Source organism: Saccopteryx bilineata, chromosome X, assembly GCF_036850765.1.
Source record: "Saccopteryx bilineata isolate mSacBil1 chromosome X, mSacBil1_pri_phased_curated, whole genome shotgun sequence".
Classification (NCBI taxonomy): Eukaryota; Metazoa; Chordata; class Mammalia; order Chiroptera; family Emballonuridae; genus Saccopteryx; species Saccopteryx bilineata.
In genome coordinates, this window is record NC_089502.1 from 69883759 (window position 1) to 69902365 (window position 18607).

Consider the following 18607-nt stretch of genomic DNA (forward strand, 5'->3'; position numbering starts at 1 on the left):
AGAATCCAGCTGTCTTCTATTAAGGCAAATATCAAAGAGGTTTGGAAAAATGAAAAAAGAAACAGTCACTAAATTTTTGGCAATATAGTTATTTTTCATAAAAATGTGATTTATATCAATGTTAATGGGTTTATTGTTATTTTAAATGATTTACTAGATAACAAAAATTCTGAATTTTAATTTCTAATATAGTAAAAACCAATAGCTATAATTCACACAAACAAAAGCTCTTTGAGGTCTTCAATAATTTTTAAGTGTGGAACGTAAGGGTTCCTCAGGTAAAAAATTTTGAGAACCACTGATATACACAACCAAGCCTCTCAGTTGGAATTCTGACTTAAGGAGTCCCAGTAGAACTCATGAGTGTGTATTTTTAGACCATACACCAAGTGCTTACCAGAGAAGTTTAGTTAACACTGAGCCAATACAAAGTTGTTTTAGACATTAGGCATATTTATGATGAGCTATAGTGAATGGCAGATGGAATAAAAGCTAAATGAATGAAAGGGCTGTCAAGCAGAAAAGAGCTGATCCAGTTGCAGTCGATGAGACTGTATTTGTAGTGGAGACAGTTGATGACCCAATTTTCAAAGCTTGACCGAGTTCTGTTGACAATCCAGGAACAGAAGCAGAGAAAGTGGGCACTTGAAACTAGCGTTGAATGGGACTTTGGGTGGGGGCTTTTAAAGTCACCCTGTGCTAGATACATACATAACATTCAAATTGTATGTTGAGGAGGCAATGCCCTGGGTTTCTATGAAAGGAGAGTTTTAGGACCTACTGTGTGCTGATATAACAGATCAAGAGGGAAGCCTTGGGAGACCTGTAGAATGTAGTGTTAGATAAGGTTAGGATAGCATGATGGGTTTGGAAACTTGAAGCATTTACAACCGGTGGGACATAGCGAAATGGAAACTGAGAGGGCAAGTGGCATATGCCAGCAGGGGTTTATTAGGAGTCTGGTGTATGGCGTGTTACAGGGGCTCAAAGGGCACAACTGTAAGGAAGAGAAGTTAGAGTGGTATGTGGTATCCAGGTGACACTGTCCATTCTTGGTAGGGTTATGAGAGCCGGTACAGGGGAGAATCCTGGGAGCCCGAGACGCATGGCCAAAATAGAACCAAAATAGAGGTTGGGTGAAGGCTGAAAGAGTCTGTTGGTTTGCTTTATACCAAGTACAGGAGAAGATGGAGTTTCCAAGTTGGTGCGCTCATGTGTTCTTAGTAAGAGGCCAGCATTTGTATGGCGTGCCTGCCCCTTGCTTTCTGGTACCTGGCCTTTGTAAAGCCCCGGCAGAATCATATGTGAAGAAGAAGGGATGGAGTAATGCATATGTTCATTCAGAGATATGTCTTCAAATTAATACTACTACTACTACTAAATAATGAACTAAAGATAATAGCAATAGCTGACATTTACTGAGTGCTTACTACGCCCCAGGTGCTGTGTTAAGCACTTTATACTTTCCATACATTATCTCATTTAATCTTCACAGCAACAGTTCTTGAGGTAGTAGGTCCATCCCCACCTCACAGGTAAAAGACTATGGTTTACTCAAATTCACCCTTACCACTTTCTTGTATTTTTTTAATCATACCTAACTCCTTCCTGCCTCTGGACTTATATATTCCTGTTTCTCCCTGGAAAGCTATTCCTACCCCCAACCAACTCCTACTCACTCTTCAGGGCTCACCCTAAGCATCCCTTTTTCAGGAAGCCTTACACTAATGCCCTTAATAGGTTTTGTTCCCTGATAAACACTATCATAGCTTATTACAATATGTAGGTTTACTTGTTTATGTCTGTCTTTCTGATTATATAATGTCATAAGGAGAGAAACCACATCTGTCTTATTCATCACTATATCTGTAAAGATATAACAGGTGCTCAATAAATAATTATTGAATTCATGAATTTATTCATGGTCAAATAGTTGGGAAGTAAAGTAATCTGGATGTAAACAAGGTTGGCCTGACTCCAGGACCTGAAGAACATGTTATCTGCATGTCTTTTGCTCCATTGCCAAAAAGAAAGAACAGAGCTTGTCTGGGAATCGGAAAGAGATGCAGAGGGAAAACAGCCTAGGCTGAAATGGAGGAGTGGAGACTATTAAGTGTCAAGGAGACAGCTGGGCATCTCTGCAGTGGTCACCAGAGCCCTGTCATGCAGACCTATTAGAAGAGCCTTCCATTTTCTGTTGAGTACGGGGAGCTCTAGGAATGACAACCTAAATTGTGTCCTGGTCCTTCTACTGAGCAAGAGACTTAAATGACTGATGGTGCGCATATCTTTTTCTTTCTAGTCCCTTCCTCCCTAACTGCACGTGCTCCTCAACAGATTCCTTTTTGTGAACTTCTGGAGAAAGGCAATGGAGCTCCAACTACCCCACAGGAAGGAAAAACAGTCTCAAGGGCCAGACTTTTTTTTTTTTTTTGCATTTTTTCTGCAGCTGGAAACGGGGAGAGACAGTCAGACAGACTCCCGCATGCGCCCGGCAATGGAGCTCCAACTACCCCAGAAGAAGGAAAAACAGTCTCAAGGGCCAGACTTTTTTTTTTTTTTTTTGCATTTTTTCTGAAATGGAGCTCCAACTACCCCAGAAGAAGGAAAAACAGTCTCAAGGGCCAGACTTTTTTTTTTTTTTTGCATTTTTTCTGAAGCTGGAAACAGGGAGAGACAGACAGACTCCCGCATGCGCCCGACCGGGATCCACCCAGCACGCCCACCATGGGGCGACGCTCTGCCCACCAGGGGGCGATGCTCTGCCCATCCTGGGCGTCGCCATGTTGCGACCAGAGCCACTCTAGCGCCTGAGGCAGAGACCATAGAGCCATCCCCAGCGCCCGGGCCATCTTTGCTCCAATGGAGCCCCGGCTGCGGGAGGGGGAGAGAGAGACAGAGAGGAAGGCGCGGCGGAGGGGTGGAGAAGCAAATGGGCGCTTCTCCTGTGTGCCCTGGCCTGGAATCGGACCCGGGTCCTCCGCACGCTAGGCCGACGCTCTACCGCTGAGCCAACTGGCCAGGGCCTCAAGGGCCAGACTTTTTGGGAGGAAGAAAGCTAGCCCTGAACTTCAGGCAACTTGGACCAAGCCTGTGGCCCAAATAGAGCCATGATGAGGCTGATAGCTTTCTGACTGTTCAGCCAGGGATTCGGTGGCTGAGCGCTGCAGTGACTTGAAGGTAAGATAAAATCATGCTTATTATTATTATTATTATTATTATTTTACTTTTGAAATTTTAAGCCTTTGATTACATCCCTTTTGGGAAGGAGCCTGCTTTGATGGTGGGATCAGTCTCTGTCTGGTTTTTGCACATGAGCGACATTGGGCTGTGGCAGCAGGAGTGAAAAGGGGGGGTGTAGGGAGGGGGAGGAGAGTCTTGTGGACATCAGGGCTGCTGTTGGGGCCGGCCCTGGTGTGAGTTTTGTTCAGAACCACTGAGCAGTGAAGCTATCCCAGCTTCTCCCTCCTCTCCCACCCACCCCCTTGTTGCCAAACTTAAAGCTATGTCTTCGAGGACAGGAGTCAAAGGTTTCACATATAAAATCTATATCTTTGGGAAACAAGCAAACAAACAAACAACTAAAGACTCTGTCAAGTTTTTCATATAGGATCACAGTGGCTACCAGTTCTTTTTTTTTTTTGTTCTTTTTTTTACTTTCTTTCTGAAGCTGGAAACGGGGAGAGACAGTCAGACAGACTCCCGCATGCGCCCGACCGGGATCCACCCGGCCCGCCCACCAGGGGACGACGCTCTGCCCACCAGGGGGCGATGCTCTGCCCCTCTGGGGCGTCGCTCTGTTGTGACCAGGGCCACTCTAGCGCCTGGGGCAGAGGCCAAGGAGCCATCTCCAGCGCCCGGGCCATCTTTGCTTCAATGGAGCTTTGGCTGCGGGAGGGGAAGAGAGAGACAGAGAGGAAGGCGAGGCGGAGGGGTGGAGAAGCAGATGGGCGCTTCTCCTGTGTGCCCTGGCCGGGAATCGAACCCGGTACTTCTGCACACCAGGCCGACGCTCCACCGCTGAGCCAACCGGCCAGGGCTACCAGTTCTTATACCAGATGCTTTGAGGCCATGGAATCTCCTAAGATAGCTGTTCTAACATTTTGGGGGATACTTTGAGAACAGTGAGGGGTCAAATGTACATAGACATAAAAATTTACATACTATTTTGGGAGTTCAGGCCCAGGAAGTCTCCCATGGACCATTAAGGCCCTTGTGAACCCCAAGTTAGGAACCTCTGGTCTACAGTGTTTTCCTTGGACAAAGTAGCAGTTGGGTAGCACTTAGGACTTATGTATTCTTTATTGGAACAGTGTCAGTGCAAAGTAGAAATCTGGTGGTCCCACAGAGTAGTTAGAAAAGTAATGCCACATTCTGCCATTTTCATCTAGTATTTATTCTGTCCCTTATCAATGATGTAATATCCATGTGAAGAGGATGTCTAGCCTCTGCTTAAACACTTCCAGTGACAGGGAACTCAGTCTTTCATGAGACACACTCTAGCTTGTCATTGTGCCTAGTTAAGAATACTTAGGGCCCTGGCCCGTTGGCTCAGTGATAAAGCATTGACCTGGCATGTGAAAGTCCCAGGTTTGATTCCTGTGTCAGGGCACACAGGAAAAGTGACCATCTGCTTCTCCTCTCTTCCCCCTGCTCTCTCTCTCTCTTTTTGTTTTCCTCCACAGCCATGGCTTGATTCGAGTGTGTTGGCCCCGGGCACTGAGGATGGCTTCGCGGAGCCTCCACCTTAGGTGCTAAAAATAGCTCAGTTGTGCCTGACCTGTGGTGGTGCAGTGGATAAAGCATCGACCTGGAAATGCTGAGGTCACTGGTTCAAAACCCTGGGCTTGCCTGGTCAAGGCACATATAAGAGTTGATGCTTCCTGCTCCTCCCACCTTCTCTCTCTCTCTCTCTCTCTCTCTCTTTTTCTCTATCCCTCTCTCTCTCCTCTCTAAAATGAATAAAAAATAAATAAAAAATAAAATAAAATAAAAATAGCTCGGTTGTGACTGTGGTCCCAGATGAGCAAAGCATCAGCTCAAGACGAGGGTCACTGGGTAGATCCTGGTTGGGGCTCATGCGGGAGTCTGTCTCTCTATCTCCCCTTCTCTCACTTAAATGAAAAGAAAATGTATTTACTCTTTTTCAACCAGCATCCATATCATGTACATATTTGCTAAAGGTGTCTATGTTTTTATCCATTCATTTACTCACTTGTTCAACCAACCATTTGTTTATCTAACAAACATTTCCTAAGTGTTTGTTTTGTTTCAGGAATACTCCAAGCACTGGGAGGGGATGCAAATACGAATAAGAAATTTTCTTCGTACATGTTTTCACCGAAAACCAGAGACCCAGAGCGTACTGCTCTAAAATTCCCTCTAGGTTGGCATGAAATCTTTTACTTTAGCTCTTTGGGGATATGCTATCAATCAGCTATCGATTGATCTTGTGGTACTAGGTCATCTATCTCACATTCCCATTTCCAGAATCTTTCCCCCTCTTTTTGAAAATGAAAACAGCTGCTTATTGACATATTCTGGTCATGTTCGCCTCTCATTGTTTTTCTTATAGTTCAATACCAAACAGTGCCTCCCCCACTCCTAATGAACTCCTCCTGCCTTCCTTGGGCCCTAAACCATTGTTCTAGTCTTTCCCCTCTATTTCCACCCAGAGAAAACAGGTGGGGCCTCACCTTAGGACTAGGAGTCTTTCCCATTTTCATTACAGTGGCATTTTTCTTGTAAATCCTGCCCTGCAGTATGGTGCTGTGGTCGTGTCAGGTCCATGTCAAGTGCCTCTCTAGTGTAACACTGGCCCTACTCACAGAAAGTGCCAGTTTCCTAATGGTTAAGATAGATCTCATTTATCTCACAAGCCCTCAGAAGTTGTGGCTGTAAGTGCAGCATAGGGAACACGGTCAATAATATTGCAATAACTATGGTGCCACATGGGTACTACATGTATTGGGGGAATCACTTTGTAAATTACACGAATGTCTAACTGCTATTCTGTACACCTGAAAACAATATATTGACTGTCAACTGTAATCAAAAAAGAAAAAAAGAACTTGTGGCTATGTATCACAAGTTGTAAGTAGCTGACCATAACGTAGGCAAAATTTTGACTTTAATATAAAGGTATAATGTTGCATTAAAAATGTGATAAAGCCTGACCAGGCAGTGGCACAGTGGATAGAGCGTCAGACTGGGATGCAGAGGACCCAGGTTCGAGATCCTGAGGTCGCCAGCTTAAGTGCTGGCTTATCTGGTTTGAGCAAAGCTCACCAGCTTGGACCCAAGTTCGCTGGCTTGAGCAAGGGGTTACTCGGTCTGCTGAAGGCCCGCGGTCAAGGCACATATGAGAAAGCAATCAATGAACAACTAAGATGTCACAACGAAAAACTAATGATTGATGTTTCTCATCTCTCTATGTTCCTGTCTGTCTGTCCCTATCTATCCCTCTCTCTGACTCTCTGTCTCTGAAAAAATAAAATAAAGAATACTTCTTAAAAAACATCTATTTCATTTAAAAATTGTGATAAAAATATTGCACAGCTGATTTTTATTCTTTTCCCAGAGACCTCGAGAGGTGATATCTCTTCCCTGTAGTCTAATATAGACATTGTCCTTAGCCTCTTTGCATTTCCAAATCCCGTTGGTTTTTCACAGCAGGCATTACCTGTTTCAGAAACGTCCCCTACCCATCTAACCTTGTGAGGTCTCTGCCTTAGTGGTCTCACTGTTGTGCATTCTATGATCACACACATTATGCAACTTAGCATTTTTAACTTTATAGTCGTGTTTGCTATCTCACATATATATTCTTATATGTGTGGTTTTCCTGTTAGGTACTTAGATTTGGATAAGCTTTTATATACTTTTTGGTTTTTATTTTTTTTATTGATTGCTTTTTAAAGAGGGAGAGAGAGATCAATTTGTTGTTCTGTTTATTTACACATTCATTGATTGAGTCTTGTCTGTGTCCTCACCAGGGATCGAACCCACCACAACCTCGACACTCGAAACAATTGAGCCAGGGTGGTTTTGAATTTTAAGTGAGCTGCAATTTAAGCTATTTGTTTCACCCTTACAATCACTTGGAAAAAAGAGCAGATGCTTATATGATGTGAATGAGGAACACTGGGAGGAACTATCTTAAACCGCCAAACTTTTCCCACCAACCCTTCATGGTGCCGGAGTTATCAATGAAACTTTAACTCCTTTGATTGTTTCCTAACAGTATTCACTTTGAAAATGCAGATAATTGTATGTTCCAACGTCAGTAAATATCAATAAAGATAGCAGTGATTTTAAACCAAGATCTCAGGTGCTGCTCTGGAGAAGAGGGAGGTCCAGGAATGTCACCCCAACTTCAGCTGGAGCCACTCTACTTTCTTTTTTTAATTTTTATTTTTTTTAAAATTGATTTTAAAGTCAGAGGAAGGGATAGAGAGACAGGAACATCAATCTGTTCCTATTTGTGCCTGATTGGGGATCAACCTGGCAACCTCTGCACTTTGGGGCAGTTTGAACCAACTGAGCTCCCTAGCCAGGGCTAAGCCACTCTCCTTTTGTTTTATGGACTGACATTATCCTATAACTTTATTTATAAGCCATTCAGCTGCACAAATAATTATTTTTGAAAACTATTCCTTTATGACATTAAGTTTCAAACTTGATCATGCACAGGAATCCTCACTGGGTCCCACCACTCGTTTCCAATTTGACAGGTCTAGGACAGGACATATTTTCCTAACATGTGCGTTTCTAACATGTTCCCAGAATTCTCTAGGAAAAACACTGGCAAGAATGGAGGGTAAGGGTTGGACAGGAAGTGGTAGAATAAATACCTCCAGAAGGTAATTTGGCTAGTTCCGAAAGTCAGTTTCCCTGTTGATTGCTGCTTATTTTTAATCCCGTCATCAACTTCATATGTAAATTAATAAGCCATCAATTAGGTTTTCTGACCTCCAAGTTCTGTGCCCTAACCAAATCCCAAAGGAGGGTTTCTTTATGCCTAGTCCTAAGGACAAATGGGAACTTCTGTAAGAGCTCTTGAATCCAGGCCTTCTGGAAGCTTTGGTTTACCACCAAGTTTAATGTTGTAGAATCAGAAAGGACTTCAGATGGGGCCCCCAGATAATGCTAATATGATGAATGATGGATCATCGAACCTAGCCCGTGTGATGCTGACATCAACAGATTCTAAGGAGCTGGAGAGAAAGAAGCTAACCAACTAACCCTACTAAATGTACAAATCAATAGAATTAGATTGTGGTTACAATATAAAGACAATTTTATTGCCAATAAAAACCTTTAGTAACTCATTTATCCCATTTCAGTAGGACCTTATTCTTTCTGATGAAAATCCAGTCATAGCATCTCTCATTAAAAATAAAATTATTTTGAAATAAATAAATATATAAAATAAATAGCATATACATTTTATAAATAGTTTGTCCTTATGCACAGTATCCATGCTTACATTTTAATAGCATTTTCTTGCAACCTACCCCATCTCCCACTTCCAATGGCAGGAAGACTGCATATCAGGACAGATGAGAAGTCTGCAGAGCCAGTGCAGGGGTGGCTTGCAGCAGGGCTGTAACCCTGAGGATTTTCTGAATGAGAATTTTCCAAAGCTCTGTAGGTAGTGTCTACGACAGATGTTCTGGTCTTTCATTTACCTATTGTCAAGGTATCTGGGTAGATTGTGGGCAAGATACCCCTGGCCATTGGCAGGGGCTCCCATTTTTTCTCATACCTCCTCAGGGGAAAGAAGATGAGTAAAGAAAAAAGTATATACAAGATTCCCTCTCACCCACCCCTCCCCTTACACCCCTCCCTCAAATAACCCAACCTTGATATACACTTTGAACAACAAGGGAACAGCTGGGTCAAGTTGAACAGTAAGTGCTTCTCTGCTATCTAAATTGATAGGAAAGAGAATTGAAAAGTGATGAGTATAGTGCTTGCAGAGACAACTGTGGCCCCAGAATACATGGGTTACAGAGGTCACACTAGGGTCCGTTACCTATGGCGGAAGACGTCTCTGGACATGGAGGGCAGCTTAGAAGGATCTACTGGCCTGGGTAAAAAATGAGTGAATTTCTGGTGTCGTTTAGTCCTGTATCCCTCCCGGGGTGAGCCGTCTTTATTCAGGGCCACATAATATTGTCTCTCCGAGTCTGAGTGTTTGTACAAGGTGGAGGCGTAGGTGTTGTACCAGTTTTCTTCAAACTGTTCCCGGAAAACACATTCTCGCGTGAGTTTCTTCTGTGAGGGTGAGAAAATAAAGCAGAGCCCATTATATGACCATTTCTCCTATCCCAGCTTGCTGGTGGGAAACCCTGAAATAGCAGTAGCACACTGACATTAGAAAATGTCTATCCTATCTCCTGATATTATTGAAGTATCTTCTTCCCAAATAGCCAAAAATGGTCCTGTCTGTTTCACTTTCATCCTCTTTCATGAACCACACAAAAATGTTTTAGGGGAGATCTTTTCTGAAGGCAGGAAACTGGAGGACAGGCCCTCATCTGGCCCTTTGAGATTGAGATTTTTCTTTTTTACATTATTTGTATTGAATTTATCGGGGTGACGTTGGTTAATAAAATTATATAGGTTTCAGGGGTACAATTCTACAATAGAGCCTGACAATTTGTGCTGTGGCTGCCCAACACCCCACAGGCACCCTTGAGTTTTCTCCCTACTTAGGACTAATGATGTTCAAATCCACTGAGATTACAGTCAGCCATGTCAGCTGATAGGCAAAGGCTTCGCAACTATATAAAGTCCCACGAGAGGTGAGCCGTGATCTCTCCTGATGAAGGGTGTAAGGCCTGTCAGTTGGAAAGCTTAGAGAAGGTCCTGAAAAGTTCCTCCAATCTGGCTATTTCAAGCTAGCAGCTCCTGGGTCTCTTGCCTCTGTCCATTCTCACACTTGATCCAGCCGCCATCGTACTTGCTGTGGTTGCCGATACTGAGTGCTGGGGACAGGCCTATCGCTTAGGTGTCAGGGAAAAATGTGCTCTGATTTCAAGGGGTGCAGGCAGCCAGAAAGCAAGCTATATGACTCAAAAGCCAAAGCCACAAGTTGGGATCCCCTGCAAAGGTTAAGGTCAGCAGAGTCACTCACCATTTCCCAGCTCTTGGCTAGCTCCTAGAATAGAGAATATGTACTGCGGCCAACCCAGTCCTAGCAGGAGACTTAGGGTTGTCACCAGACCCTAGAATCCTCACTCTTCATTTATTATCTCATCTGACCTTTGGAATTGTATTTAAGCAATCTGGAAATCAGGGACTGTGTTGTTAATCTCAGAATCCTCAATGTGAAGGCCAATTCTTCCATGGCCTATTTTTGTGCCAGCCAATGTGCTACTCCATTAAAATTCAGATGTGTTCCTCAGGGAGGCAAACACCCCAACCCCTTACCAACTACTAGCAAACCAGCATGGCTTACTATTGCCATCAGACTAGGTGGAAAAGGCAAAAACAAATACATCGCGGTCAAGCTTATGTTCTGATGGGGGCTGAGTAAGTGAAAGCATTATGCAGCAACTTCCTGGGCAGCCACACATGAGTAGAAGACACTAATCTTTTACAGTTGACAAAAATGCTTTCAAGTGCTAGCTAAGTCTTTAGACTTTTGCCTTACATCCTCCAAACATGGGTGGGTAATAACCTCAGATGAAAAGAAAACCTTCAACTTACCGACCCATAGAGCTCTCCTCGCTCATTCATTCCTAAGTATAAGCCAGAGTCCACTCCCCGTATGCTGATCAGCCCCACTGCCAGGCTGATGAACTCCAGGATGCCTAGAGCAAAGAGAGGGAATACCGTTTCCATTACTAACATTAAGCAAGGAGGCTGTTCAGGTACCAGTCATTTACCCACAGCTGGAGGCCTGCCATAGGTATGGTTCATGAATGACCTGACAAAACCATCTTTTGCAACAAGAGTGGAACCAGAGAAGACATGGTCTCTCTGGACGTCAGTTTTCCGTAAGTAAATTGGGGGAGACAATCTCTGCCTCTACTCAACACTCTTAGTCATATGAGGAAAAGACACTGAAGAGGCTTTGGCTATAACAGTTCCTAATTACAAGGTACTATTATTGTTAAATATCACTATTTCAAGAAATGGGAGGGCAGCCTGACCTGGGTGGCGCAGTGGATAGAGCATTGATTTGGGATGCTAGAGGTTGCCAGTTCAAAACCCCAGGTTTGTCCAGTCAGGGCACATATGGGAAGAGACTACTGTGAGTTAATACTTCCCACTCCTCCCCTCACTCCTCTCTAAAAAATCAATAAATAAAACCTTAAATAAAAGAAAAAAGAAATGAGAGGGCAGCTTCCAAAATGGGAGATACATAATTACCTTGCTGTCCTCTAGGCTGAACTTGTTTTGTACCCTCTTAGCTCCCCTGTCCGTAAAACCACATGAGGCTGTCAACTGCCTGTAGCTGACTCTAACAAAGGCCACACCCGCTGCTCGCTGAGTTTGTTTCTCCTGCCACAGGCAGGACCCCAAACTTGGCCTGGTAAGAACTTCCTCCTGAACAGTGCTCTCAGCCAGAGCTGCCCCAGGCTGACAAGCCTGTCACTCCCCTTCTCTCTTGAGAATTTCAGGTTTCTCCATGGCAAAGTGTTGGCAGGTACTACTGGACTTACTACTGATTTGAGATATTGCAACTCTAAGGGCAAAGGGAAGACAATCAGAAGTGTCTTTCTAATTGACAAAGATAGAGGTGAGGATTTGAAAACCTCTGCATTTTCTGAGTAGAAGAAAGGAAAAAACAAAGCAACCACTCAGTGAGAAAAAGGACCAAGAACTGACATGCTAGGGACATTGAGGAGTTTAAACTTTTGTCCTGAGATAGCACATCTATTATATGGAAGCAGATATAATGGGCGACTAGATTTCTCTGTGATATTCCTGCCTCTAGTCTGTACTTTTCAATGTACAGACTAAAACTTGATACAATTGACTTACAGAGGCATCCAAAGGTATGAAATGAGCTCATATTTGGCTTTCTTATCCAAAAATGCAATTCTTAAGGGTAATAATATTCTATGTAATATACATAGCAAATGAGACTAATTCCTTAAAGATCACTGAAAAAATATAAGTGGCTAGTTTTGAAATCAGGTTCAGAACTCCAGTGGGAAGTCTGAAGAGCCCCCGTGACTTGGGCTGGTCAGTGTCCAAGTGTGGCAGCTTTGGGGCACATGTATCCACAGCCCATTTGAAGAATGTCAAGGTCTCTGCCTGTCATTGTACAGAACACTTAGTGTAGCCGTTAGTTCCTAGCACTGAAATTCTCTGAGTTTTATTTTCAGTACAGTTGTTACTTTTACAGTACAAAGAAAGGAGTTTGGGGGAAAGAGAGCAATATAATATGGTAGAAGGGCCTGACCAGGCGGTGGCGCAGTGGATAGAGCGTCAGACTGGGATGCGGAAGACCCAGGTTCGAGACCCCGAGGTTGCCAGTTTGAGCGCGGTCTCATCTGGCTTGAGCAAAAAGCTCGCCAGCTTGGACCCAAGGTCACTGGCTCGAGCAAGGGGTTATTCGGTCTGCTGAAGGCCCACGGTCAAGGCACATATGAGAAAGCAATCAGTGAACAACTAAGGTGTCGCAATACGCAACGAAAAACTAATGATTGATGCTTCTCATCTCTCTGTTCCTGTCTGTCTGTCCCTGTCTATCCCCCACTCTGACTCTCTCTCTGTCTCTGTAAAAAAGTAAAAACAAATAAATAAAAATAATTAAAATATGGTAGAAGGAAGAAGAATATCTCTGGTGCTAAGTAATGGCTCTGCAGATACTGATTTAATGGACAAAATCCTTTAGCTGTACCGCACAATGTTCTGATGTTGGTTCTGCCCTGTTTAACAGTTTAATAAATGACTTATAAGAGGACATAGAGGGACTGCTTACCCTAGTTCCAGAAGACATGCAGCTGTGAAGGTGACACAAACAGAATTCAAAGAGAGTTTAAGAGAATGGAAAAGCAGGCTGATTCCAACAATATAAGCTTTAATTAGAATAAAATGTAAAGTCTTGCACTTTGGTCTCCAAAGCAATTACTCGAGATGGTTTGTATTTGGGCTTTTTGGGGGGTTGGGGGAGGGAGAGCCTCAAGTCCAGACAGTGGAGTAAATTTGTCTCCTCCTTTTTTGGCCCATTATCATAATTGGTCCATGCAAGGGCTTTTTATTTACCTTTTTGTTTCTTTTTATTTCCATACTGCGTTCCCATCCTCCTCCCCATTTCAGGCAACCACATATATTTTCTTGAAAACATGTACTTTTGTTTTTTCATGCATTTTTATCAAATACAAATCTGCCCATATTTGGAATGGGGGATGTGTCTTAGCAAAACATACACAATAATGCCTTAGGGGATTTGATTGAATAAGGTAGGCTTAGTATGGATGAGATGAGATTCATGAGATGATTAAAAAGCTAATGTAAAACTAGTCATGTAAAAATGAAAAATGATTAAAAAGCTGATGTAGCCCTGGCTGGGTTGCTCAGTTGGTTAGAGCATCATCCTGATACGCCAAGGTTGTGGGTTTGATACCTGATCAGGGCACATACAAGAATCAACCAATGAATGCATGAGTAAGTTTTTTTTTTTTTTTTTAGTTTTTGTATTTTTCTGAAGTGAGAAGTGGGGAGGCAGAGAGACTCCCACATGTGCCTGACTGGGATCTACCCAGCATTCCCACCAGGGGGCAATGCTCTGCCCATCTGGGGCATTGCTCTGTTGCAACTGGAGGCACCTCTAGCGCCTGAGGTGGAGGCCATGGAGCCGTCCTCAGCGCCCGGGCCAACTTTGCTCCAATGGAGCCTTGGCTGCGGGAGGGGGAAGAGAGAGACAGAGAGGAAGGAGAGCTGAAAGGTGGGCGCTTCTCCTGTATGCCCTGGCCAGGTATCAAACCCGGGACCTCCACATACTGGGCTGATGCTCAACTGCTGAGCAAGCTGGCCAGGGCTTATGCATAAGTAAGTTGAACAACAAATTGATGTTTCTCTTTCTCTCTCCCTCCCTCTTTAGCTTTCAAATCAATAATAATAATAAAGCTAATGTAAAACATAGAAAAAAGGGGAAAGTGTTAATGTGATTTAAGGCTGCACTGATAAAGTTCTAGTAACTGGCTTCCGGAAGGGGACTGCCTCACTATGCTTGTAGTTTGGCCACACTGTTTCTTGTTTCTGTTTTGTTTTGACTTCTACTGTGTTGAAAGAGGGCTACAGAAAAACAGGAGTGTATTCAAAGGAGAATCCAGTGTGGCAAGAAAATGCGAAAGCAGGCTCTGGGTGCTAAACTTTGAGGGATACCAACACTGGAGCCTTCAGTCCTTGCTTTGCTTATGCAGATTACTTCTAAGCTTTAAGTCTTAGTTCCCTCATTTTCTAAGTATCTCATGTCTCTAACCACCCTGAGCTCATTAAGCAGCAGAGGTCAGCTTGTGATCTCACCATCCAAGACCTGGTATGAGAACAAACCATGAAACCCAAGAGGTGTGGCCATTTGAGTCACCACAGTTTTTCTCCAATTCTCTGTTAACATGAATGCCAAAGGACAGATCATACAGGAAGTCACTTGGGTTGTGTCCAGTAACAGGGGTCTCCGACAGCTGGAACCATCCTTGCCCAGCTGTCTTTGGGCATCATTTCCCTCTGCCAACTTTCCTATTAGCTGGATTCAAACTGTGGGATCCCGTGGCACCCGATGATAGAACAGATATTCCTAAACCTTCCCCTGGACCCCAGCCAGCCTGAAGGGAGAGAAAACAAGCAGTTTTCCCATTTTCCCAGCTACAGCTGGAGAGGGGTGTTAACAGCAAAGTGTGGAGGCAAAGTATTAAGTAGACAAAGTTTGTCCTCACTAGTCTCACCCCGTTCAAAGCCCAGGGCCTCCCTCTGCTCTGCCACGCCACGACCTGTACACCTCAGCTCTGGCCTTCCGCTCTCCTCACACCGTTGCCCCCGTGGCCTCAGTCAAAACGGATCTGTTCCGGGTCCCACTGCTTCAGAATCTAGCTAGACGACTGGCTAATGTGTCATTTAATCTGGTTCCATAACTTGCCTGAGTTCCCTCAGACATCCTTGCAGACCTTCATGGCCAAGACAGTGCTGCCTTGGCCTCCTGCCAAATAAGAACCGGATCGCTCCCACCCCAAAGCAGATGTAGGCGCCTGCTCTGTCCCACCTGGCTGGCGGCCTCTCCTCCAGCCTGGCTCCCGAGCCCTGCTCTGCCAGTCCACAGGTGCCCCTCAAGAATGTCGCTGTTCCTGTGAACCTCACGTAAATGCCACCAGTCAGGCAGAGGTGGGAATATCCCTGGCTACTGACTGCAGAATGGGGGGCGGGGAGGGGGCAGAACAGACCGTGCTAACAGGTTATTATTTGGAGTGGGGGCTGCTCTTGGGCTCAGTCTGACTCGTTCTGAACACATGGATTCCAGGGTAATCCTTGGGGGCCCTGCTCTCCAATTACAACAAATAGCTATTTACTTTACATGGCCTTTGGAGACTGCCCCCCCCCAAGCAGAAATCTATAATATTTTATATCTTAAGTCTGGCCTACTTTACCCTGCTGGAATGCTGACTGCTAAAGCACTTATGGAATGTTAAAGTTTCGATTTATTGAATACCCTGGCTGATTAACTCAAATGTGGAGGGAGGAGTTAGCAAACTCAAACGCCACCTCTTTCTTTGCCAAAAACTAAACTGAGAAAGAGTAAATGTGTTTGAAAGTTGGCAGGGGAGGTTACAAAGAGACAGCTTTGAGCAGTTATCATTTTCTTTACAGGAAATACACGGGACTGTCAGGAAACCGAGGGAGGAAGAAAGAGAAAAGGTGATGGAGGTGGTCTCAGGCAGTGTTTTTTGGTTTGTTTCGTTTTGTTTTGTTTTAAGGCAAAACCAAAAATGAAGCAGTCAGTTAAGCGGCAGTGAAAACATCCCTTCCTCCTGCCAGTTTTATTTCCTTTGGTTTTTCCTTAAACTTAACACCCTTAGCAGGCCTGAGAGATGAAAAGAAATCAAGATGTGTCCTTAGGGAGGTAATTAAAGACCACTTATCCCAAGAGCCTATTACTGATTTACGTTGACCTTGTAGGTTATTGGGCTCCGCTTAGGCACAGAGTCAGACTAACACTTTTAGCTGCAGGAAGCCAAGCTCATAGTTTCCCCGCCTCCACTGCCCTCCACCCAACATTTCTCGACCGTGTCTTGATTTTTCTATTACATATCAGGAATGAGCTACTCCAATGTTTTCAGGCCATTCTGGGGAGGTTTTGGGGTGCTCTGAGGCCAGGGTGGGAGTCCCATTACTTCTGCAGAGGAACATAAGGGGGACTGCAAAGTCATAAGCAATGCAAGGAAAAGGAGCCAGCTGAACAATCCTCTTCCACCCCAGCTTATCGCCCTTCTGAGGACATGCTGCAAGTTTATACAGACACCTGCAGCCCTCCACCGCCCCCACCCCACGCACAACCCACTGCACTCCAGCTCTGTGAGTGCATTTTTCCAAGATGACATAGACCTCACTTGGGTTTCTGCTTGCTCCCAGCAAGGAAGACCAGCCCTGGCCCTACGTTGTTTGCTAGACTTGGCCTCTGTGCACCCCCCCCCTTTTTTTACTGTGCACTCCAGCTGCAGCGCTAGCAAGGAATGGGGAATAGGAGCACGGGGCGGCTTCAGGGGGACGCGAGGGGGTGGGAAAAGGAAGGAAACTTATCACGCCGAAGGTAGGTAGGCAGAACCGCTGCGTGCTCAGGTAGAGAAGGTGTTCTTGGGCCACAGGGTCCTTGGGAGGAAGCAGAGGCACTGGTGTTAGGGGGCCCAGGGAAGGGTAGCTGCTGCTGCACCCGAATAATGGTTTAGTAGGGAATAGGAAATTGAAAATAAAAATGGCCAAATTACTGAGGAGTGACCACACCCGGCTTAGAAACCTAATGATCTCTGTTTCACTCAGATTGAGGTTTATATTAATCATGTTTTGTACGTGAGACAGGCAGCTGTGCCCTTTGAGCACTGCGGAACTTCAGGCAGAGAGGATCCTGGACGGAGGTTGGACGTTTCCCGTCCTAGGCCCACAAGACACCTGTTTCTGTAGCTGGGAGTGGGCCCGGGGCCGTTTCCTCACCGAGGCTAGGAGTCCTGGGACAGCCCGGTGCTCTAGGGCCTGAGCCTTTGCACAGCGGGCACCAGCAGGCTAGTTTCTCCATAACCAGCTCCTGCCCTGCTGCCTGGATCGGCCCCCACCCCGGGGAGAACCCAGGGGCAGGCAGGGTCCGGCCAAGAGCGACCTGGGTGTGAGGTGCCCTGTCACCGCGTCCGTGGTCCGCGGAGACTCCTGCTCCTGGCCGTCGCCCCGGACAACCCTGCCCCCGGGGTCCGGCCCTGCGCTGCGGCCACGGCCGCCCCCGACCTTCTCGGCGGCGGTCCTGTCCTTTCCCGGCGTCACCTGCTTGCGGCCTGGTCCCAGAACGGTCCCCTCGCCCCCCGGGCGGGGTGGGGAGAGGAGAGACCGCACCCCAGGGTGCCCCCGCCCGCGCCCCCCGAGCGTCTCGGGGTGCCAGGCGCCTTGACGCCCGGCGGCTCGGGCCCGCGCCCTGACAGCAGCTGCCGGGGCCCCCCGCGCGCCCCCCGGCCGCGCCCTCACCGAAGCGGCTGTGGTCGTGGCGGGTGCCGTGCACCGTGCCGTTGGGGAAGAGCTCCAGGTGGAAGCCGGTGCGGCAGTAGAGCTGGCGGCGCCGCAGGACGCCCTTCAGGTGGCCGAAGTCGCTGGGTGAGCCGCGCTGCAGCTTGCCCTCGATCTGGCCCAGGCGCTCGCTCAGGAAGCCCGGGGAGTCGGCGAGGGGTGCGCTCCCCAGGGCCGAAGAGAGCCCATGCAGGTCCCAGTCCAGGGATGCGAGGACGTCCCCCAGCTCCGCCATGGCGCCCCGCCGCGCTCGCTCCGCGCCCGCGGCGCCGTCCGCCCGCCCGCGGCCGGGGAAACCTCTCAGCGGCGGGGAGCGTGGGGCCGCGCGCGCCTGGCCGTGATCCCGGTGCCGGTGCCGGTGCCGGTGCCGCGCTCCGTCCGCGGCCGCCTCCGCGGGCCGCTCATCGCTGGCTCCGTCGGGCCGCTGACCGCCGACGGCACTTTATATAAGTACCCACTCCCCTTACATTGACATATCGGATATTTAAATACAGGCCACACCTCACCGGCATCCCCTCGGAGATTGGTGTGTGGGTTCTGTTTTTTTCTCTCTCCTCATATCCATTTGGCTCTTTTTGGGAGGGGGGAGGAGGGGGGAGAGAACGGGCGAGCTGCACTCCCTCTTTTATTATGAAAAAATGGCAGGAAAAAGCTACACATTGCAGTGAGGCGTAACTGCTCTTGGCAGGTTTTTCTTTAACTGCTTATGAAATAACGGAGCCCAGTGTGTGGAGGCTGCTGGCGCCCACGGCCACTCGGGCCTGTCGCGTGGACGTCTGTCTGCCGCGCGGGGCAGTCCCCGGCTTCCACGCGCGTCCTCGAGCTGCTGGCCCTAGGCGAGGGTGCCCGAGACGGAGCCCGGGGCGTTCTCGCGGCCCCGAGCCCC

The 18607-nt window shown here is 46.7% G+C and overlaps 2 protein-coding genes across 2 annotated transcripts in view; both read right to left on the minus strand.

Moving 5' to 3' along the window:
- Positions 1–18607, minus strand: part of ATP7A (ATPase copper transporting alpha) — a 554573-nt gene that overhangs the window by 451927 nt on the left and 84039 nt on the right. The gene's annotated exons all lie outside the window — the stretch shown is intronic.
- On the minus strand, positions 8282–18188 carry FGF16 (fibroblast growth factor 16). The gene is made up of 3 exons (XM_066249240.1): positions 17683–18188; positions 10717–10820; positions 8282–9279 (listed from the first exon to the last, which is right to left on the minus strand). Exons 1-3 carry the CDS (start codon positions 17954–17956, stop codon positions 9034–9036), a joined length of 624 nt encoding a protein of 207 aa, XP_066105337.1. The 5' UTR covers positions 17957–18188; the 3' UTR covers positions 8282–9033.